The 24,598-nt window shown below is 38.9% G+C and overlaps 1 protein-coding gene across 1 annotated transcript in view; it reads left to right on the top strand.

Annotated features, from left to right (window-relative positions):
* Nucleotides 1-24,598, top strand: part of ptch1 (patched 1) — a 65,680-nt gene that overhangs the window by 14,143 nt on the left and 26,939 nt on the right. Inside the window, exons 3-12 of the mRNA XM_079827334.1 lie at nucleotides 12,110-12,299; nucleotides 12,493-12,562; nucleotides 12,667-12,758; nucleotides 15,080-15,278; nucleotides 15,437-15,558; nucleotides 16,730-16,877; nucleotides 19,225-19,356; nucleotides 20,835-20,990; nucleotides 21,281-21,379; nucleotides 24,353-24,478. Coding sequence (XP_079683460.1) covers nucleotides 12,110-12,299; nucleotides 12,493-12,562; nucleotides 12,667-12,758; nucleotides 15,080-15,278; nucleotides 15,437-15,558; nucleotides 16,730-16,877; nucleotides 19,225-19,356; nucleotides 20,835-20,990; nucleotides 21,281-21,379; nucleotides 24,353-24,478 — 1,334 coding nt within the window. The remainder of the gene's footprint in view (nucleotides 1-12,109; nucleotides 12,300-12,492; nucleotides 12,563-12,666; nucleotides 12,759-15,079; nucleotides 15,279-15,436; nucleotides 15,559-16,729; nucleotides 16,878-19,224; nucleotides 19,357-20,834; nucleotides 20,991-21,280; nucleotides 21,380-24,352; nucleotides 24,479-24,598) is intronic.

The raw sequence follows: 24,598 nt of genomic DNA, 5'->3' as shown, positions 1-24,598 counted from the left end.
TCTTTTAAACTATCCATACAGTTTTACACAGTGCAGGATAACTTGCCTGATAAAGCAGTTTAAAATGTAGTACGTTTTCTAACATATATCTGATTAACGTATTTTTGCACTTGACTGTGGCTCAGGCCCTTTCTCAATTGTAACCATGGGATTTTTGCCTGTTTTCTCCACCAATTGAAAGCCGATCACCTATAATCTAAATATAAAAGTACACCTCTTCTAAACTTTCTGCTCAATTTGAGGTGACATTCATGTCTGTAACACAAATGGTGCAGGACAAGGTACATGACAAAGTTTAAAACAGTTTGTTTAATACTTTTCAGTTCCCTAACGTACTTTTGATTTTCGTATTTTACACTGTCTATAAATCATGATTTCTTCAGCGGCAGCCTCAACAGTTTTAAAACTGACGCAAGTGTGTGGAAGACAGATACAAATGGAGCAACTCCCATCCACAACCGGCATCCTGACAGCCCTCCAATTCCTGTGTTTATATTCTGCATACCTCCACTCCGTGTTATTCAAAAAACAGAGACACCAAAATGACGGAAAAGGCTCATGCTCTCTTTCGCTCACTCTCACTCACTCTCTCCTACTCCCCTTCCCCTCTCTTTTCTTCCGAAAGCTTTCACTGCACTTCAGTCCCCCCCGTTCTCCGCTCCTCACACTGACACCCCCCTCCTCCCCCTTCACTTGGGAGTCCATCCCTGGGATGCCAGATGTATTACAGAGTGAAGCGCAGCAATGTAAACACTGAGTCCTGCCATGGATGCCGGGTGGTCTGGCCCTCCCCCTCTCCACCCTCCCTCTCTCTGTGGCCGAGGGCGGAGGAGTTCAGCGAAAGAGAGTGAGGGGGGGAGGGGAGCATAGTAGCTCAAGCGTTATTTGTGTTTTGGTTAGAACGGCCATTTTTCTACAATCTGCTGCTTCGGTTATTGCTTCATTAGATGCTTCAAAGTTTAGCCTACATCTAGACCAGTTTTCTTTCCAGTTCTTTGGCAACGGTTTTGTAAACTTGTAGTGAAGATTGAAACTTAAAACATGCCTTTTAAAGAAGCAAGAAATGTTCGCTATTTTGTTTTATTGGCAACCAAGTTGAGTGTTTGAGTGTTTTTAGGTTGATGAAATTGTTTTGCATGTGAATTTAAAACCATTGTAGGATTACATCTGTGGCAGCTTTTTGCATTTTATTATACTATTATTGATTTGAGTTGAAATTATTATATTAGCTAACTTAGCTATCAATTTTTGACTGCAGACACCTGTAATCAGCCAATCAGACACCAGTCTTCCAGAGAGTCATGTAATAATAAGCAATATTTTTTATTTTAAAACCCTGACTAACTGGAATGTCCCAGTGATATCTTATTTTGCTGGAGCTCACCGAATGTTTGGGTAGGTGAGCACACTGACCCCCCCCCCCCGAACCTCGAGTGTGCACAAACCCTCACACACACTTTTCCCAATGCTTTTTGTTGCAGTGCGATCCAGTTCATTTGAATAGTTTTTTTCTTAAGGCAAGGGGCTTGAATGAAGCCAGCAACGTGGAAAAATCTGCCCATTCAGGCCCCTCTGAATGTACATCTCTGGATTGCAGTAAGCTGTATTTGTAGGCAGCGGACTGCTAAATACATCCATTTTTCGTGGAGCAGATCTGGACAGGTGATTAGCATAATTAGAGGAGAGCTGGCCATACATATGGTAATGCGGTGTGGAGTAAATGGCAGCTGCGGTGTAAAATTTGTGTCAGGGGTCGAACAGGCTGCTTGGGGGCATTGTGCTACAGCTGCGGGTCAGGGACTCTCTCTCCCTCACTTTTTCCTTTTTCTCTCACTTTCACTCTCCCTCTTTCCCACCCCTCGTATCTCCTCTGTGAAAGGCGGATAAGTGCATGGTGAAGGTCAATGTATGGAGCCACTACAGGGCTTTGCTCCATTCGCGGATATGCTACCTATTTGTATTGGTGTTAAGATTGACTTGTAGAAACGGGAAAATTATTTTTCTTCGGCCAAACGAAATGTAATCAATCCTTTCAAGGCAGCTTTCTGGTTTAGATGTAAGCTCAGCAGTCAGTGGCATGTCGACAGCGGTGTGTCGTTGACAGGGCTGTTTGTGGTGCCTGGATTCTTGCGGGTTGTGCGAGGGAGAGAGTTCATGCCGCTATGACCCTGTGCAGAAACTTCCTTGCGACCACAGGGGGTCTCTCTGAGTTGGAGTCTAATCCAGCTAATCCCGCCCGCAACACAGTCATAAAAAGTGCCTCCCTGTGCCGGCATTGCCACACACAGCACCCCCCCCCCCCCCAAATCTAAAAAAGCTGCCATACGCCACACCATCCCATCATGCAGCGACCCCAGCAACCGTTCCTCCCGGCCCTCCAGCCGCGTGATTGGCGTAGTCGGTGGGATGAAGTGGTGGGCGGTAGGGGAGCTTGCAGTAGTGTGGAGTTATGTCATGATCTTGAAGGGGTTGGGTGCAGTGGTTTTGGCTGTGGTGGAGGGAGGGGTGTGGGTGGTATGTTTCTTTTGTACCAAGCCCCTCACACCCCTTCAAAACGGGCCACTCAAAAGCTACTCTGCAGCTGAATGGCGAGAATAGTAATGCGCCGCTTGAAAACTCGGGGCAATGGGAGAGTCCTTCCAATGGCAGCTCCCCCTGTTCGTGAAAGGGAGGTTCAAGGGTTAATGTTATGCAACAAACTGAATGGGCCCAGTGGAGGCACCAACACACACTGACATGCACACCAGATTCACTGCCTGCCCTGCTGCACCCTTTACATACCTGTGGGTTAGACGAATATAGATGGTTTTGATTTTACATATAGCCTAAAGTACTTTCTGCTGTCTATAGTAGCTACATATTAGTTAGCAAAAGTGATTATCTGTTTTGTTTATAGTTGTCTCAGCTGCTGCACATTTTAGTGTATTTAATATCTGGTTAAAGTATAGCAATTCATGCCATGTTGTAATTACCGTTATTATGAGATGGCAACCCGTGTCATTCTACTCGGACCTGTTCACGTCCTCGGACTCGGATTTATGCATTTTCTGTGGCAACACTATCAATGGCGAAATTAATCTGCATCAGTCAGGTTGTACAAGTAAGAGCTCTCTAAGTTGTTTGCGTTCAATATTATTGTAATGTTATGTGCTTTGAGACATGAGGTCATTTTAACGCCGTCTGTCGGGATGCTTTGCAGCCTTTGCAGTCCTCCTCATGTGTTTTGGAGGAGGCGTGGCTTTGCAGAGCGCTCTGAAGGGAGGGTGGTATCTAATGCTTTCAAAGCTAGCTTGCTATTGCTAGCCATTACGAAACTGCACACCCTAGCTTTAATGTTTTCATGTCTTTTTTGCTTCATTATGTATACAAATAATAAACTACTTTTATTACATCTTTTTTGGGGGAACATTTCATCAGATAGACATAGCTGGTTCCTATTTTCATAGAGATAATTTTTAAAAATCGCTTGTATTATATTTTTATTATTATTATTATTATTTCAAATTCACGATGATGATAATATTAACAACAACTTAGGGATGGCTCGATACCACAATTTTGGCTTCGGTATGGTACCACAATCTTATACCGAAGTACCAACATTAAATCGATACTATACAGGGTCTGAATTTCGGCGCGGGTATTGCGCATAATTTTACTCACTCTCGCAAGTTTAGGCTTTATGATGTGGGAAATTACTGCAAATGTTTAATATTAAATGAATCAACAAAGATTATCACATCAAATCAGGCATTTGGAAATGTTCTTGTTAGAAGTAATTTCAGCAATACTCCCTTCCCTAGCTCTCAAAATTAGTAAATAGCTCCTGTCTTCAAAAGACATCGACATAATACATGGGATGGGAGCTCTTAGAGAGTTTTCTTTGCGCTCATACCAACAACAAACGCACACAAGCCTAAAGAGCTTGCGCATTCCAAATTAAGTTGTTTTTCCTTAGTCAAATACACACAAAATTATGTAAAATAATTTCCATCTTTAGTGAGTAGTCACATAAACACAGTTGGTTATGTCTTTCGCGAATGTAAATAGTGCAAGAGTATGCGTGCAAATATTATGATTATCTAAACATCACTGGTTGAAATCGAACACTGGAGATTTCGTTATATTTAAACGATACGATCTTGTATGTGCGTCGCTCAGTGTTAAAAGGAAATAAATGTCTAAATTAGATCTTTTGAATTATGCACTCACCTGTCGATCTCTTAATGTCTGGTGCAAGTCAGGATGGGCAAGTGACAGATGCTTGGCAAGGTTTGATGGTTTTTTAAGCAAAGTAATTCCAAATTTCATGTCTACTCCTCTCTTTATTAAATAGTTTTTTGGGCATGTTGAGTGAGATTCAACTGCTGTATTCATTTTGTTCTATGTTGCCACATTTGCCGGTTTCACGTCAGTTTGGGTAGCGCACTACCACCTAACGGTGAACTTCGGAAAAGCAGCATACCGAAATTAGCAAAATCATTATTGTACCATAATCGATATTGTACCGTTTTAAATAAAATATATACCGGTATTTTCCCAGTACCGGTATACCGCACATCCCTACAACAACTATAATAGTAATTATTATTAATTATAAAAATTAGGGATGCACCGATATGAAAATTTTGTCCGATACCGATAAGTGATAATTCCTTTTACTTGAAAGCCGATAACTGATAAATCTAAATCCAAATGATAAATCCAAACCTTGTTCAGGCAATCACGGAGCGATCCAAGCCTGATTGCCATGTTCATCTATGCCTAAACTAACCAAACTAAGGCCACATCCACACGAAGCCAGAGCTTTCCCTATCCAATCTTTTTTTCCCTCGTCTCAAGAAATATTTGCTTACACATGAAACCACTGAAACCGACTTAAAACGATGTAGTACACATTCTAGACAAGTATGTGGCGCTGTAATTCTGCCATAGAAATACTTTAAAAACGGAGAAGAGTTGTGGCTAGAAGGGGTACAGTAACGGTCGGAAATGAGGCAAAATCTCACGATAAAATAACAATAAATATATTTGCTACTTACCAGATTGTTTTATTAACGCCTACACCTATCCCAACCCTAAACCTACCCTCACAATGATGCAAATACAGTAATTAAATGATGCAATATTGATGTGCGCATGTCCAGTGGCTGTAGCTGTGTCCCTTCTAGTCTTTACCGTGCTGGACGTGGTCTGATGACCGTTTCACAATATATAACGATTGGCTGTACACACGAAAACGCAAGGGTGTCTGTTTCAGATTTATCCACTCTGGGACCCGGTTTAAAAAAATACCGGTTTCAAGCTCCTAAAATGGCGAATCCGTCTAGACGAAACACTGATACGATACCTAAACACAGTATCTAAACAAATGCTCCAAACGAGCCAGGTGTGAAAAAGCCCATAATCTCCCAGGAATATATCTACACCTGTCCATGTCGATGCTGTTCATGGCCTTTTTTTTCTCAAGATTTGATCCACAGGATTAGACAATCGTGCTGATTTTTAAAAGACCTTAAAACACACCTGCAGTCATTTTTAAATGAATTCACCTCTTGTTCTCTGTCATTCTTTCTCGTTCACGTTTTCTTTTGGTGTTAATTTCACACCTGAGGCAAGGCCATTTGTGACCCCAGAACCTGTGCGTCTCTGGAGGGGTGTTGAATTCTCCAGAGTTCAGGTCATAATATGACGTTTCCAGCAATATTGATGTCTTTCTCTGTGAAGTGAGCGACATGCATTGTTATAGTTCCTTCCTGTAACCGCTGTAGGATGTACATCAGAGGAGCCATTCATGACTTGAAGGTGACCCAGTTCATGGTAATCCAGAGTGGAGACTTTTCTGATTGAAAGCTGACGTCTGAGGTTGTTTCATCCCCAAAACATGTTGGTGTTCCCAGGACCTCAAAATCAGGCACATGCTAAGCTTGTTTGGGATATAATCAACCTGGTCCCAATAATCATGTTGAAGTAAAGCTCAGGCTCGCTTGAAGCTGCAATTAATAAGGGATATTATAAACATGCCCCAAAACAAGATCAGATGTACGTTTGGGCCCAGGAAAAAAGAAATTCATTGCTTTCTAATGAATGCTTCTAGACATTTCCCTCCTTCTCAGCCTTTTTCACTGGCAGGGTGGTCTCCCCTCAGAAAAAAAGCATGGTTATTTTGAACTTTAATACAATTACAATGGTTTGAAAATATTCAACGTATGTCTGTCTCGTGAATTGAAAACCATTGTTAAATTGGATTATAGTTTATAAGTTGTTACAGATTGCTTTACACAGCCCTTCCCCCAGAGCTGGAGTAGGTTAATGAGAAAAATTAGGTTATCAGGGAAAAAAAGTTACCAGGCAAGATAGATGTTTCTGTATTTTTTACGTTTTAGTGGTTTTGAGGGGAAAAAAGCAGTAACAAAAACATGAATTTGTTGCCAATTTGTTTTATTTTTTTGTTGTTTATGCTTGCTTATGCTGCTTAGACATTCTCACATATGTTTGGAGTGTGGAGAAATTGCGAAGAGCCTAAGTCTTGTTGCCACACACAACTAGATGGGAGAGGACTTGGTTTAAAACCTGCTAATGTAACTCCTGAAGAAAAACATTGGTAATCACTAACATGTGATTCTGACTTCATTTTTCTTTGTCCATGTCCAGGGTTTTTCCAGGGGTTAAAAATGGTCTTTGGTGATGGCGGATGAACACAGCCATCCACACACACACAGTACAAAGTACTCATCTCATGTGAACTGCGAGCCCAGTACTGACAATTAAATCCAAAATAATCCAATTACATAAATGGAAAGAAACAGTTCGTAATATTATCGTATAATGAAATATTCATGAAATAGGTCTATTATTGTGCATTTACACCCCAAGACTTCATGAACAGATCATTTGACATACTATATCAGATTCAACCGTAAATTTACATATGGCTGTCAATCCAGAATCTTTGCAATGTGTAGTTAGCAGCGTGAAAAAATATACATGATAGCTGTAATAAAGTTTAAAGTTCAGGGAATAAGGAGGCGGGAACATTCGGACGGTCGTTCAGCGTAACTTTAATAATAAAATAAACATAAAAAAAACAAATGGAAATAAAGCGGCAGCCCCAAATACAACTACTGCATATTAACATAATAAAACAACAACATAAAGTCCAGGGGCCTATACCATGAAGCCGGTTTATCTGGCTAACCAGATATGTTTAAGCTTAGTTTGTGCCAATCCTGGGTTTTAGGTACCATTAAAGTGGTTTGGCTTTTAGCAGTGCTCATCTCCATAGTAACTTGCACTCCACGGCTAACCTGCTCCAGGGCAGGTTATGTTCTGAATTAGAGATCTCAAACTGAAATTGGACCAATCAGCTGTGAGTAAAGTGACACACCTCTGATGCAATAAAGTCACTCCCCCTGTTTCTACTCCAAATTAAAGGACACTACATGGCAAATGTGTTTTAAAGACTAAAGTGTCTGACTTTTAACAATGCTTATTTATAATAATAATACTTTTGAATGATTTAGATATAATTTATGTAATTATTATACCCCTTAATCAATTACAAATGTTAATCTATCATTAATAGGCACTTTGTTAAAATTAATATAAATAGCCTATATAAAGGTCATACAAATAAGCTTTAAAATCAATAAATAAAGACAACATGTGAGCTTAAATGTTGAGTTCTCTCTATGTATCAACTAAACTAACTTCATAACTTTTACTTGCATTGACATAAGATTTTTCTTTAAGTTGTCCTCTTTCATGGACAGCTCTTTTTTCCTTGCTGTATACATTTGTTTTAAATTCTTAATATTTTTCAAGCATGTAATATTCTGCAGAAGAGAGAAGTGAATCTCAGTTTCAATGATCCACAGCATGTGATTGGCTGTTCACTACTGATGTCATAGCTAAACTCCTAAACTCAGGATCAAAGCCTGAGTTGACAGAGAAAGCTGATGAGCAGCATCATGGGACCAACAAAGCCTGAATAGATTGGTTTGGTTTTGTCAACTCAAAACTAATCCTGTAACCTGAGTTTAAACTACCATCATGGTACAGGCCCCTGGCCTGGTCCTCTCTGTCGTCATTCCTTTTACTTTTATCCTTCCAAAGCTTCTCTGTGGGACTCGAGACTGGTGTGGCGCGCAGGTGCATGGCACACATCGCTGCCATTATAATCACTGAAGCTGTCAATTATAACACGAGGTACACAAAGCTACTCTTTGGCAAAAACTTACGCTATTATCAATTAAGCTACCTATGCTGTGAAATGAAATCTCTTATTGATATCGCGTTTATAAGTTTTAGCCTACCTGTAATGAAAGGATTCACGAGCATGCAGAACAGTGTTGAGCGGATTCTGACTAAATTAGATGCATGTGATTAGCCATTGGTGTTCACATGTTCAACAGATATGTCTGTGATTGGCTACAAAGCTCAACGCTGCAAAAACACGTTGTAAATAGAAACCATTCACGCTTTTCACAAAGTGCTAACACAAACACTGAGTGTTATAAAGCAGCCGGCTATCAGTGGGTACCGTTATTGCAGAACAGCAAGTATCATCGCATTAAATGTTTGAACAAATCTTTGTTGGGACAAAGATTAATTTTTGCAGCTGCCCAAATATTTTCAATGCAGGAAAAACCCTGATATAACTAGCTTATTTATGTGGTGCAAAAGTGCAAATGCACTCTAAAAGTGGCTTCTTGTAGTTCAGGGTCAAGCAATCCATTTTTTGTTGGGTTGTCCAGAATATTTTTATGGTAAATGGACTGCATTTATATAGCGCTTTCAACAGACCCATGGCCATCCAAAGCGCTTTACATTGCCTCACATTCATCCATTCATACACCAACGGCGGTGTCAGCCATGCAAGGCACCATCCAGCTCGTCGGGAGCAGCTGGGGTTAGGTGTCTTGCTCATGGACACCTCGACACTTGGTTAGGTGTCAACCGGGGATTGAACCACCAACCTTCCGGTTTGTAGACAACCTACATGAACCACTGAGCCACTGCTGCCCACGATAAAAAATTGAGGATGTACCTCAATATCCTTATACTCTAGCTTTGTTGTGTATTTGAACTTTAAACGCTCAAAGCGTACACTATCCCAGGGGTTTTCAAACCTTTTGATGCCAAGGGCCCTCAAATATTATGCAAGGGACCCACTTCTTACACCGTGTCTACACCTGACGCGACTGTTGACGGGTGCACCGCAACAGCTAGACGCTGTCTACACTGGATGCGTCAAAGCGACCGTTTCAAAGCATTTTTCCTTCATGTCAGTATGTCTTGAATAGAACGAGGCATCAGTTTACTGTCGGGGTTTGTCGTCGCGCCACATCTAGTGTAGACAACATCGCTATATTGTCCTTTGTCGTGACGCATCGTGCCACTCGTGTCCGGTGTAAACACGGGCTAAAAGTATAATGGTAGCTATATATTTTCTTGTGTAGACACCCATTTATGCTGTGTGAAAGACATGTTATTTGACTTTTATATTGTCATTGAACTGAAGCAAATTAAATTGGCATCTTAACTGAGAATAACATTTAATAATGGTATTTTAGTTTTAAAATATAAAATTATTTGAAGATTTGTTTTTTTCTTTTAAAAACAGTGCTGACAATAGAATTAATTTATTATAAATTTGCATCTTTTATGGTCCGTTGAACTACTCTCAGGGTGTGTCAACAGTTTGGGGGGAATTTTGCTCAGCTAGTTAGTTAAATTAGTGTTGTGTTAAATTAGTGTAAACAAATGTTGACCTCTTTATTATTTGCTACCATGTCCATTTTAATCGTACGCACATTTGAAGGTAACGATATGGCAACAACGCATGTCAAGTAATGTTATCAAAAGTACCGACTTCGGAAACCAAGTCGGTACTGAAATTTTAAAAGTGTGACGATACAACTACAAGCATTTCCCTATAGCATTTTGAGCACTGTTGAACGGATTCTTAAACGCCTCTGATTGGCCGTTGTGTTCACATGCTTAACATATATGTCTGTGATTGGCTACAATGATCAACGCTTCAAAAACAAAAACTTACAGATACACGCGTGAACGTTTGCAAGCAGGCGTCTATCAGCAGATCCCTAATATATCCGCTGATGGACGGATCCGCCAATAAACGCCTGCTTTTAAACGCTTACCTTCAGTACTTCAAAGTATGGAAGTTGACCACAAATGAACCCTTCTCCCAACATCTCAGAAGAGCTTCAGAATCATAACCTGCTTTCTGAAATGCATGATTTGCTTGAATACGTTATGAGGAATTGACAGATTACCTGTCTGAGACCGTATTATTACCTGGTTCAGAGTAACTGTGAAGTCCTTGTGAACGGTGTTGCCTGCTTCTCTAGGGTGCGTGATCCTGGAAATGGAGAAGTCTTCTATTTTCGGAGGTCAGTTAGAGAGCGCGTGAAGAATCGACAGCTTTGAGAGGAGGACTTGGACGGTGTTCAGCAAGACGCTTTGAAAGGCTGCTTTTGTAGCTGTGAGGGCTCGCTGTTCCTGTGTGGAGCTTAGGTGTGCCACACAACGACTCCACTGCCCCAATGCAATAAAGAAGCCAATGGCGCTTACACACACGTGTGCGCATGCAAAAGCACTTGCGCACACACTCATAATTCATAAGCCTGGATTTGAAGGCTGTGAAGAAGACTGCAGGTGCTAAAGGGTGTACTGAAAGGCATTTTGAAGTCAAGTTAACAGGACAGATGGGAGCCTGTACATGTGTTCGCTTTTCCTTTCATCGAGGCTGGAGGATATGATTGATTACAGTGAGACTGTGCTTGACCCTGTGTGACGGCAGTGAAAGTTATGATTGTTTGTCACTGAAGAATGCTAAGTGACTTTTTATCATGCTTCTCAGTTTCTGTTGGGTTTTTCAACTGCTTGTTGATGTTAATATAAAGTTCATAAACGAGTAAAGAAATGAATACATTTCAATTTTAAACATTGTTCTGTGCCACATTTGACTTGTCAGCTTGATAAATTGAGTGTGATGGGTTAAAAAGACTGTACTGTGAAATAATGCAAAGAAAACATATTTTTTTGTTGTTGTCTTTGCTGGGTACATTCAAAAACAAACCTACTGTCCAATTAGTGTCATAAACAAATGACTCTGAGTCAGTGTTTTTAATGGATTTAATCCGTTTGATTGTTTCGCTGAAAGAAACAAACATCCAAATTAGCATCTAAATCCCCCACTCAACTCCGCATCATTATATTGTCATGTTTAACATAAAATATATTTAAATTTTAATTAAATAATCTAAATATTGAACTGAATTTTATAATGAATATTGAAATGAATTAAATAAGTTAAATATTCATATGTAATTGTTGTTTCATAGTTAAAAGAATAAAAAAAAAATACTAATTCACTAATAAATTATGTAATTAGGACCAATTGACCGTTCGCAAAGACCCTTTAGTTACTGTTGCTATGTCTGACAAGCCATGGCGCTCACACCACACATCATGTTCTCACGCAGTGAAAAACACATCGCAGTGCAAAGAGGACACTGACAGAAGGGACAGAGCAGGTTGCTTTTAATATGAAACTGAGTCTCAACTCTAAAATATATATAAAATCTTTTTTTTTTTAAAGAAATGTAAACAATAAATACCGTTTGTGGCTCTTTAATGTGTGTTGACTGTAGTGCCTCAGTTAAAGCTGCTCATGAACCGATCATCTCTTCCTTCTAGTTAATTTATAGTATCAAATAAACATAAAGGAATGTTTTTTAAGTTCAAGTCAACCGATGTTAATCTACGAACTCTCTTGACTGCTTTGTGGGACAAAAATGGCGGATGGCGAATTACGATTGGTCAGGTCGCCTGTCAATCAAACTCCTGGCGAAGGGTGAATTGTGGAGGTTTGATCATTTTGGTCAATTTTGGACAGAAATGTGCAAAAATTACAACAACAACAAAGCAGCATACAACACTATCTAATTAGTTTCTGACGCATTGAGCTGTGAGAATTCGAAGCAACATTTCATGCTCCTAGACTTATAAATAAAAGTATAAAAAGGTTGTAGAGCCTCATCTAAAAAAAGCCTTCTTTTCCATCACTTTTTTCATTTCCTAGTGGGTGGCAGGGTGAATCAGGAACTCAAGTACACGCGGCAGAAGATCGGAGAGGAGGCCATGTTTAGTCCTCAGCTCATGATACAGACGCCACGACAGGAAGGTGCTAACATTCTGACCGTAGAGGCGCTGAAGCAGCACCTCGACTCCGCCATTATGGCCAGCAGAGTGCACGTTTACATGTACAACAGGTAATGGCACAACAGCCTCTGTAGAGAAACAATATGTCCATGGACATTTTTTATTTTAGGTTAATAATTTTGAAAGTGTATATTTTCCTATGTGTATAAAGTTCTTTAAATGATCATACTTTTTTCAAATTTTCTTTTTACTTCCATTCATAGTAGTACACAGTATATCTAATTTCCACCGTTGGATTTTCAGGCAATGGAACTTGGAACATTTATGCTACAAATCAGGAGAACTTGTTACAGAAACCCATTATGTGGACCAGGTAAGGAAGAATAGCGTTTTTAAAATGACATTTTAGTAGAAATATGTACACATCAGAGGAGGACCTAAAGGCGTGTGACAGTAATAGCACATCTACCTTTTCAGATTATAGAGAATCTGTACCCATGTCTGATCATCACTCCTCTGGACTGCTTCTGGGAAGGTGCTAAGCTACATTCAGGAACGGTCTACCTCCCGTAAGTTTCACACACATTTTTCTATTTCCTTGGAGCTTGTAATATTTGACTCTGTCCCATCTGACTCTTGAAAACAAGTTGATTTGCCAAAAAGGCCATTTTCATACAGTAAACACTTCGCTGACATGTCCTTCCTGTGAATAGAGCCATGTTGAAAACCAATAAACAAATTTCAAGGAAAGAGTTTTCCAATCCAACCAAGAGTGGTGGTTAAAAGTGGTTTTTGCTATGTTTATTTGATAAATTACCTCTTTATGGGTAATTTAGTTATATATCAAACCTAAGCAGGATGTTTAATGCGAGTAGAGTTATTTGCACTCTTTGTAAGGTGAAATGTAATAGTCAGTGAAGCTCAAGTCAGATATCACCTATGAGTTAAATGCCATAATTTCTAGAAGTGTTAATGCAAACACCAGCGGAAAACTAATGCGCAGACCATGGAAGTGTCAAAAAAAATGTATGCTTGTAAGATTAAGTCCATGAAGTGCAGGAAATATTTTTTAAAAATTGTATTATTGAATTAAGTTTTGTGATTTTGAGTTGGTTTGAATGATATAATCTGTGTTTTGACGAGTAAATAGTGATGTTGCATAAAGAATATATAAAAAAAAAAAGATGAATCACTATATTTTAATCGAATGACAGCCCTAAGTGGTGCTTCACAGTCTCCAATGGTGTTTTCTGAAGGCCTTCATTGTGATGTTGAACCGCTTGAGGCCTCGCACTTCTGCTGCTAATGGCTCCTTGCAACAGTTACACTCAGTAGACAACCACCAAGTCTGCAAAAGTTTTTCTGCCCTCCTCCCCCTTTCCCTCCATCATGGATGTAAATAAGGATTTTACTGTGTTCTGGTTGGGGGACTTGGAATAATGACTCAAGCCTGGTTAGGCACATACAATGTGGTCTGAACCACTGCAGGCCTGCCAGAAGAGAAAGACAGAGGGGCGAGCAGAAGGAAACACATACAGAAAAAAGGAAAGAGAATGAAAGCAAGAGGGAGAAATGAGAGAAAGATGGTGCAGGGACAGAAAGGCGGTGCTGGTTTGACAGAGGGAGGCTTAGAGAGTCAGTCAGCGGAGCGGTGGAAGTGCATGGGTGATGGAAAGTGGGAGGGTGAACTCGGTCCGAGGAAGGCCGTCTGAGGATAGAGTCAAACGTACGGGCGGGACGGGAGACCGGGTGAAGACACAGCAAGAGAAAGAGGGTGTTGAAAAAAACCAACTGAGACGAGATGGCAAGCAAAGTATGGGAGGTTTGCGAAACTGCTGCGTTGGGCTGTTAGTTGTGGGGAGATGCCAGGCCCTGAGCGGGATCACCCGGCACGGCAGTATAATTAGAGGGGATAAAGATCAGATGAGCGGATTGATTCCATTTTCTCAAAGCTGTTATTATGGAGGCAGGCTGAAATCCAATCCCAACTACATTGGTGCTGCCACCGCTGTGACGTGCGGCGTCCATCAATCCCTAAGCCTTCGGAATTCCATCCAGTCACCCTTCTTCCGCTCCTCATAGTTATGCCGTACCACTTTAAGCACGTCCAACATCCCTTAAGCAGGGCTCCATGCTTCAACATGCACTGTTTTTTAAGAAATTAATACTTTATTGGTAACACTTTATTTGAATGTGTCCTTGTTACACATGCTACATGTGTTTACTATAGTAATAACTATAAATTAGGCATAATTAAATGCAACCAACTCTAAACCAAACCCTAATATTACCCTAACCCTATAGTAAGTACATGTACTTAATTAATATTACTCAGTACAATAAAGAAGTGCAATTACACTGTAAAATGGACACATTAAAATAGTCTTACCACTTTATTTAGCAAGAACTCATTCAAAGGTCAGAGTAAAGACATTTATAATGTTACAAAAAAATAACAGTGATAGTTATTGAGCACCAAATCAGCATATTAGAATGATTGACATTTTAAAATATATTAAAATAGAAAACTTATTTTAAATGGTAAAAATATTTCACAATGTTGCTGAGTTTAGTGTATTTTTCATCAAATACATGCAACCTCGGTGAACACAAATCTTACCGCAATGAGTGCCACATTTTAAAGACAGGTTATCTTTTGAAATGTGGCAGCTCAATGTCAGTTTTTCAACAATCATCTTACGAAATTTGGGAGTAGATAAAGCATGTCATGCGTACTCTGTGTTCATGTTAGCTCTGGTACTCTGTGTTTGTGTTATGTTAACTGGGAGTTAATGTGTAACCCTGCTATTCAATTTCGTTGTACTTCATCTAACACACTTTAAGGCTGTAATGTCCACATCAATAAAATGGTTTCTTTTTTTCCACACAGTGGCAAGCCCCCAGTGCATTGGACCAACTTTGATCCGATGGGATTCATTGCTGAGCTGAAGATGCTGAAGCATTCGGTGGACAGCTGGGAGGAGATGCTGATCAAAGCAGGCGTGGGCCATGGTTACTTGGACCGCCCCTGCCTGAATCCCGCAGACCCTGAGTGCCCATTGTCAGCTCCCAACAAGAACATGACACGGGTGAGTTCAGCATACAAGGGATGACATAGAGCAATAGCTGAAAATTTGTTGGATGCCTGTTTCAGTTTTCCCCAGTGATAGCTAAAGATTCATAATAAAAGCAAAGTTGTTTTGCATCTTAAGCTTGTCTCTGATTTATGATCTGTCGTCATCTTAAGCCTTTTGACGTGGCTCATGTGCTGACTGGTGGCTGCTATGGGCTTTCCAAAAAGTACATGCACTGGCAGGAGGAGCTTATCGTAGGTGGGACCAAGAAGAACGACAGCGGCAAACTTCTGAGGTAAGAGACCACTTTGGGATTTAAACACTGATGGCATTCAGAGAAATTAATGTATTTTAATTGTAAAGATGATAAACGATTGTGAAAAACCATCGAAGGTGTGCAAAAGGAAAAAAGGAAGGGTCTAAAGTATGTCTTTAAATTTGTTAGCAGTACAATTTGAGGCCATTTTTGGGCCTTACATAGCAGTGGAAAAAAGATCAGTGTCACACTCACATGTACAGTATGAGGTTTGTTTTTGTTTCTTGGCAGATTGTAATCATTAGTAAACTGCATATTAGTATTCATTCCCACAGACTGAAGGAAGCCCACACCTTTTACTCCAAGAGTGAAACATTTTTTCCCCCCAGAACTCTTTAGGCTTGAGTGGGGACAGAATTCAGCATTCACATTTTGAAAGAACGTTGTCTTAAGTCTCAAAAATGTTAATTCGCAACAGTGGTGGTGGCGGAAAATATTCTCAAGTGGCTCTGGAATTGTCCACTACGATTTCTAGGAAACTTTTCACTCCCTTGCGGTTTTCTGAAAAGACAAAGTCAAGGGTTTTTTCTTTCAAGAAGTGTTCATTGAACAATAGCAGGTTGACAGTCCACTTGAGGGAGTCTGTACTCTAAAGTTGGAGAAGGCTGAGCTCGTCTGTGGAGCAAAGTGATAGACCGCTGTATTTATATGGTAGTGCTTCTTTTCATAGTTTTTTATCCCTAAGATACAAGGTTCAAGACTGTTTGTTTTTTTTTTTTTAGCAAGAGCAGCCGTTATCACCCCCCCCCCCCCCCCAACAATAACCAATAACGTTAAAGCCAACTTATTTTTTCACTAAAACATTTATAACAACAAAACCTTTTTAGCAATTTTGATATTGCTTTCAAAAAGTACATTTTGAATCGCTTCGAGTCGCACATTATAATCTGTGTTTCATTGAGTGAGTGAGTCATTCGAGTTGATTCAGTGAGGAAATTAGCTGATTCAGACCAAGGGGTCTTGGGTTTAATTCAGAATGATTCTCCAATCATTCAACTGTTTGGAAAGAACAACACCTTTGTTTGGACATTGGGCCACACGTTGCACCGAAGATAACGCACTTCAAAGTTGTGTGCTGACTGTTTAGTGTCACCACAACTTACATTTAGCTCATTTAACATTTTGTTCTCTCTTCACTCTTCCTCAAAAGTGCACAGGCTCTTCAGACCATGTTCCAACTCATGACCCCAAAGCAGATGTATGAGCACTTGAAGGGTTACGATGAAGTCTCGCACATCAACTGGAATGAGGACAAAGCAGCTGCCATACTAGAGGCCTGGCAGAGGAGATACTCTGAGGTACATGCACGTTTCTCACTGCGGAGCATCTCGCGGAAAGGATGTAAAGATGCTCTGTCGATGTCCAGTCTACTTCAGTGGAGACATTTACAGTGAATGTTTCTGCTGTAGTATTTTTTAGTAATTCATTCTTTCATCAGGTTTTACTTTACCTAAAACTGTATCTTGTTATGAACCGTTTAGGGGGCCCTTGGCGATTTATTCCTACAGTCCTACTTTGTGTTTCCTGGAACATACACTCACATACATGCGCTCATGCAGTGTGAAGGCATTCATCTTTAGTCATAAGTAATGCATACATTCCAGAGGCGCTTTGTCTCTTGAGGTTAGGACCCAGCTGTTTAAGTGCAGTCCTTCAAAGGCATAGACTTCCTTTTTTCCTTCTTCATACTTTAAACGCTCAGGTTAAGTGTGAACTTGGAAAAACGGGGCACATCTGTAAGGTCAGGAAAGGTCACGATGGGACACTGTAGAAATGTGCACACTAAAACCTTCACATGCATTTGATGTGTTATGTTATGGCATTGAACATTTTTTAGAGGTATTTCAGTCCTGTCTGCTTTAGAAATCAACACTTTTCATCAAGCTTGAATTTGTTTACGTTTAGTTAATGCATTAGAGGCCAGATTTACTAACAGTTTGCACCAGCGTCAATTTACTGGTGTTTGCGCCATTATTTACCGCCCACGTCTTAAACCAGACGCTAACAGGTAGATTGCGCTGGTCATTATGAAAAGTTCTGCCTGCATCTGTGTTCATTAATTTGCGCGTCGTCGGTAGAACGTAGAACTGTCCACTCCCATCTGCGCATTTATGGAATTGCGCTCTCACGCTAATTTGCCCTGTTTAGTAAATCTGGCCCTAGGTGTCATGAACTAACAATGAGCAATCTTTTTGTCAAGATTTATTAATAATGCAAATTAATGTATTATAAACAAACATGAATTGACAAATGAACAGTAGTATATGTATAAATGAACGTTAACATTTTTACAGAAAATATAAATATGGGTTAATTTGTTAACATTAATGTGTTAGATGCCATGAACTGGCAAAACCATTTTACAGCATTTATTAAAACTGCATAATGTCAATGTTTACATTTTACATATAAATCATATAAAAGTTTATCTCCATGTGGTCCTGTTTAGTATCGCAATTTGACATGTCTAAAATGTAAACAAGCTCTAAAAAGCTCTTTGCCGTTGCACTATACTCACACTGTACATTGTGAATTCTGAAAAGTTTTGTTCCGCAGTGGGGTTTTTTTCCCGTGTGCATAAATGAATGTGTAATATATATCATTTGGTTATTAGGTTTCCTTTTGGTGTCTTCAAGTGTCTTTTGGAAAGACACCTAAATTTACCTTGAAAAAAAAAAAAGCTTGTGAGAATCACAAGTTTACTTTGCTGGATTTAGCAAATGATGACAGAATAAAACAGGATAAATGATGTATGCTTAATTTCACGATAAGTTTGCGATTAATCATGATTAATTACACCCTTTTTGTATGATTAGTCGCATACTTATTGTGTCACTAAGCATTGTACAATTGTAATCTATTGACGGCCCTACTTTGTAATAAATAATATTTTAGGCAACTAGTTATTAACAGCTTGTAATTTGTTTACTTTCCACTTGTCCAAATATGAACTTGTTAAAATGAACATCATGCAACATTGAATGCTGTCATTGTTAGTTCATGATACCTAATGCATTAACTAATGTTTACAAATAATTTTAGCATGCTTTAATAAGAGATTTGCTCATTTTATATGGGAGGACTTTATTACAACACAGCCAGTTTTTGCTAGTGTGGGTGTCCATTGCAGAATCAACCCCTCTTGGTATGGTGGCCCCAGCACTTGTGTGTCTGTGTGTGTGTGTTTTAGCATGTGTGTGGTATCTGTGTGTGTGTGTGTGTGTGCTTGACAGGACCGTCTGGAACACATTAACCCGCTCAGCGCACAATCTCTTTCACAGCTGCCGTCCCATTGGTGGCTTGTGTGTGACATCATCTGGTCTCTGTTTTGTCAGCCCTGACCTTCGCTTGGCATAGGGTTTCCTTTTAGTGTGTGTGTGTGTGTGCAGGGCTGAACATGTGTGTGCTTGTGGATGTGGGTGTGTGTGGTTTTAGGGGGTGGGGCCGTGATATTCATTTCTTGGATAATTGTGCTGTTGAAACATTTGTGGAACTGTGATTTCCACGTTATTTAATTAGCGTCATTTGCCACAGGGAAAATGCAAAACAAAGAAAAAATGAGCAGTGAGTAAATGATAGAGAGGGTGTAAATGAATTGAAGGCAAACGACATTGAAATGATTTTTTCTGTCCTGTGTGTCCTCAGGCCGTCCAGCAGAGTGTATCTGTAAACTCGTCTCAGAAAGTTCTCACATTCACCACCACCACCCTGGAAGACATCCTTAAGTCCTTCTCTGATGTCAGTGTGATCCGTATTGCCAGTGGCTACCTCCTAATGGTAAACTCACTCACACATCTCCAGTTCTGTCTGAAGAGCTTTAGTTTTATCTAGACTTCCTCTCCTTTTATGTTCAGGTTAAAGCACAACCTCATTCACTACAGTCTGCTTTACACATTTTAACCTAAGGACTCAACCGAGTATTTGTATAGACGTGTAATATGCCTAATTTCGATGTTAACATCATTTTAAGGTCCATTCACACCAAAACTGGAGTGACTAAATAACAGGAAAATAAAAAAAAATTATTTCAGGAAAAGAAAAAATCTCAACAAATCTTAGAAAGACAGTGGTTTGATTAGCATGCTAACAGTATGCATCTGTTAGATTTGTTTATAGGGTAAAACCCTCTTGCAAAAGTTGGATTTATTAATTTCATCCCCTTCTAATCACTGCTGCTATAGCCATTCACTTTCAGACAAGCATTCACTTGCACTGTTCTTTGAACATTCTGCCAAAAGTGTGGTGTTTTTAAGTCTCTGTCCCTTGTGAAATAAAAGTACAATTTAGCATATGATCAAAAAGAGTGCTTATTACAGAAATAATATAGTTTTAAAAGAAATGATGTGGTATATTTATGTTAAACTAAAATGTACTTTACTGTCAGTTCTATTGAAATTTGTATGTCATTTCTTTAAATATACATGCAAGAATGAAGTTGCAATTTAGTACATTAAAGGTATATTAACTTCAAATGTAATTAAATGACGCACTGCAGTTAAAATTACAATTAAGTACTTAACATGTGCTTTAGTATGATCAACACATCAAATTAAGTGTACTTTAAAGCACGGCCAAAGATTATTAAAACAATGATTTAAGTAAAACTTTTGATGAAGTGTACATTTAATCTATTAAGAAACATAGTCATGAATTTGCTAAGACATCTTTTTCACAAGGTGGATCAAATAAAAAATAGTCCAGCTTATAAAAATGCATCTTGAGACCCCTGTATTATTTTTCCATTATGTTGCAACTCCATCAAGTTGATTTAATGTAAAGGCCCACAAAGAAATTTGTACAGTCCGTGGTCAGATGAGCATGAAACAAGGAGAAATTGTGCAGGAATTATTTAAAAAAAACAATTAGTCAACTGGTCGACGCCATTGCCAAGCAGATTACTGCTCATGCATTTACAGACACTGCTCTTATATAATTTTCTGTCCATCTCTCTCTCTCCTCTACAAGCAAGTGTCAAAAGTCAAAAAAAGATTCTTCCTAGCTTAAGAATCAAATGATCGACTGATCATAACGATATATTAAGACATATTTTTTCATTTTAAAATCTTGTCATGAATGTTTTTTCATGTTGAAAATTCTGACGTGTGTGTGTGTGTGTGTATAGGCCTAGTGTTATGTTACATGCAGCTTGCCAGTGCATGCCTGACCCTGCTGTGCCATGACCGCACTCATGAGAACGGCGCTGCGGTAATGTGATAATGTCAGATTAACGCTATAGCTGTGTTATCTGTGTGCAGCTTGCCTATGCGTGTCTGACCATGCTGCGGTGGGACTGCGCCAAGTCTCAGGGGGCGGTCGGGCTGGCCGGAGTGTTGCTGGTCACTCTTTCTGTCGCCGCCGGACTAGGACTCTGCTCGCTTTTGGGCATCTCCTTTAACGCCGCTACCACACAGGTACATCGCATGAACATGAGTAATCCAAGGGGCTGTTCACACAAAATGCATCCGTTTCACTGTGCTACTTTTTCAATGTAAACGCGATCTTTAACCATTGCACTCACATCTTTTGCACGGCATTCGAAAAATGCGGTGCTCAAGTTAAAATATGCATATTTAGACCTTGACATTTTTTGGTTCCACTTATGCTGTTAAAAACACTTTCTGTGTGAACCGACCCTAAGATGTTACAGGACCTACTGTGTACTTTACATATAGCATGCTTTTCTGTTTTCATGTGCGTAAAGGTGTTGCCGTTCCTGGCCCTTGGTGTAGGGGTGGACGATGTCTTTCTTCTGGCTCATGCTTTCAGCGAGACTGGCCAGAACAAGAGGATTCCATTCGAGGTGTGTTATCTCATTCCACACGTCCTGAAAAACAGGGAATACTACTAAACAATAACAGTTTTCAGACCCTCAGAAAACACAGAGTGACTACACATCCAAAGATAGTGTCAAGACAAAGGCAGTCAGTTCAGAAATGAGGGAGCTTGTATGTTATCAGAAGGGGGTATATCAGAGTGTACCCTCATGTTATCACTTACAGCAAGGAATGTGTGTGTACCTGCCCCGGCCTGTGATGTAACTTCAAAAACACTAGCACACTTTGATCTGCTGAAGGCCACTGAACAATGTGGGACTAAAGAAGTTTCTTCCACACAACATGGATTAAAAAAAACAAAAAGTACCATGGTACTACCGTTTTTTTGGTTTGTTTTTTTGGGAGATGCTGCCATTCAATTCTATTGAATTCTATAACATACTTCGAAGTAACAAATAAATACCATGTAATAAATATTAATATGTATTTATTTTCATATAAATATAAATATTCATATAATATTTATAAAATCTGATATAATTATTCAATTCAAATTGTATTATAATATATTACATCATACAATAATATGGTATATTATGTAAAATATGTGTGTATTTTTTTAACCGTGTGAGTGTATATATACATAGTTATATATTACTGTGCAAAAGTCTTAGGCAGGTTAGTATTTTCACCCAATTTTTTTTTATTATTTATATCTTTTGCTGAAGTGTGTCAGTAGATGCCAGTTTACATATATATCATTACTATAATGTATAGGTAATGATACCAATTTCCTTTTTACAAATCTTAAGTGTGCAAAACCTATGATTGCACACTTACTAATAATAATGTTAACTTGACATATTGAGTTAATTCAGTAAAGGATTCATTAAACTAATTAAAAGTATTTTTGAATGATTTCTTAAAAGAACCAGATCATAAGAGTCAATTGTTCATGATTTGGTCTATGCTGGCATACTGCAGTCTTTTTATACTTCATGCTCTTACACATACTTTTGGTCTTTTTATTATATCAAAATACCATGGTATTATCATCTGATATAATCACTTTTCCATGGTACTGCCACGATACTTTTTTTTGTGAATCATTAATCAGTTTCTGTATAGCCATTACTAGTACACATGTTAAGGATTTGAGTTGTTAGTTTTGCCTGCAAAACGCGATTGGACAATGGCAATCTTATGTTTATGTGATCTGTTTTTTTTAGTTAATTTGTGTATATGTTTTCGTTGATATATCTGTCAGGGTTATCTTTGTTTAGCTTTCATGTGCGTATACGCATGGTGGTGTATGAGAGGTGATTTAGATGATTCTAATGCAGACGACTAAGTTCAGGCATGTATTTGCTTGTGTTTATGTGAGATTGCACAGCGTGCAGCGACACTTTTGTGTGGAAAGTAAACAGTTCCCCTGTGGGAGGAGAGAGAGTGCAGAGCCCTCCTGTCTTAAAGCTCTCTGTGTGTGGTCCTGCACGTCCTCAGACACCACAAAAAAAAACTTTCCCTCTTTCTTTCCTTCTCCTCATCTCTAACTCTGTGTGCACGGAGGTGGGGTTTTGAACTGTTTCATTTGCGTCTCGCACCCTGAATGGCTTTGAAACGGGGATAGAGAGCTTATCCTAACAAGACAGCGAGCCAATCATGTTTCTGCACCCTGGGCTGCTTTGTTTAAAATGATATTGATGGAAAAGATTTCTGTGTGAGTGAGGGATAAGGAGAAGGGAGGGAAATGAATCTGTGTTTGCTTTTTTCTTCTCTCCAAAAAATCCACATAATAGCAGGGCAAGTTACACTTTAAGTCATAATGTGTCTGTCAGTGCATAAATTAATAAATCAGTGATCAGTTAAATTCAATTATTTCTATTCTACTGAAATTTAAACTCTATCGAGCTGAGAAAATAATTATTCAAAACACCACGTTCAGATGAAAAAGAAATAAGTGAGTAAAAGTTCACAGTATATCACAGTTCTGAATAAGGTTACACTAAACATTAAAACAATTTTTATTATATCATATGACCAGATATTACTAATAACTTAATTTTTATTAATTCAATCTTTTTGTCTACGAGTACAGTGTAATATACTCAGAATATCTAGAGCTGCAGGTACCCCCATATTTGGGGTATATAACTTATTAGATTGAATAAATAATAAATAAAGTAAATAGATAAAAAATGTAAATTAATCAGTTTGGTAACACTTTATTTTACAGTGTCCTTTTTACATATGTTACATGTTCTTACCATATTAATAACAGTAAATTATGCATAGTTACATGCACCTAACCCTTAACCTAATCCTAACCCTATACTAAGTACTTGTAGTTAATTATTATTAATCAGTACTTAAATATATAAAGATACTGTAACAATGACACCTTAAAATAGTGTAGCCATCAGTTTTGTCATTTTTAGTTACACTGAAATATCTATTCTACAAAAATCCAAACTCAGTCGAGATGAGAATAAAATTGCTCAAAGCACCACATTTAGATAAAAGTAAAATAAGTGTCTAAAAGTTTGCAATATATCACAATTTTTAATCGATATACACTAAACATAAAGAATTGCAATGTTATCACAAGCCAGATGTCAATCATCTTCCAATCGAAACCGAAGACTAGCTGCTAAAACAGTACTCGCCATGGTATTAATGTCAAAACGGTGCACACATTAACATAATACTCCCCATGTTTACATATTATTGCATATTCAGCAACTTGGTAATGACATTGTTACTCATTTCACATGCTAATCATAACAGAGGTAATTTATGTACTGTAGTCTGAGGTACAGTAACAAAAACAGCCAGTTTAATTCTCAGGGTCTGAGAGAAGTTGTAAAATGGACATGAAAAGCTAATATACAACACTTTTTGGTGCAAGAAACCTTGACTAACATAAGTGGACTCCAGGGGGAAGACTAAAATGCTTGCTGTGGATTTGATCTTTGTTTGTTTCTGTCTTTTCCCCTCAGGACCGCACTGGTGAATGTCTGAAGAGGACTGGGGCTAGTGTGGCCTTGACCTCCATCAGTAATGTCACAGCATTTTTCATGGCCGCCCTTATTCCAATCCCAGCACTCCGAGCCTTCTCCTTACAGGTTTGTGTGTGTTTTTTTCACCCCATCATCTTGAACAGAAATGCAGTTCAAATTGCTTGTCTATAGCAATCATGTTTTTGTTTATATAACCAATGGATGTTTGCTGAAATTTCCAACGTC

The sequence above is a fragment of the Gobio gobio genome (assembly GCF_949357685.1).
Source record: "Gobio gobio genome assembly, chromosome: 10".
NCBI classification, from domain to species: Eukaryota; Metazoa; Chordata; class Actinopteri; order Cypriniformes; family Gobionidae; genus Gobio; species Gobio gobio.
Note: the sequence above shows the minus strand (reverse complement) of the source record. Positions and strands in the feature narration are given on the sequence as shown.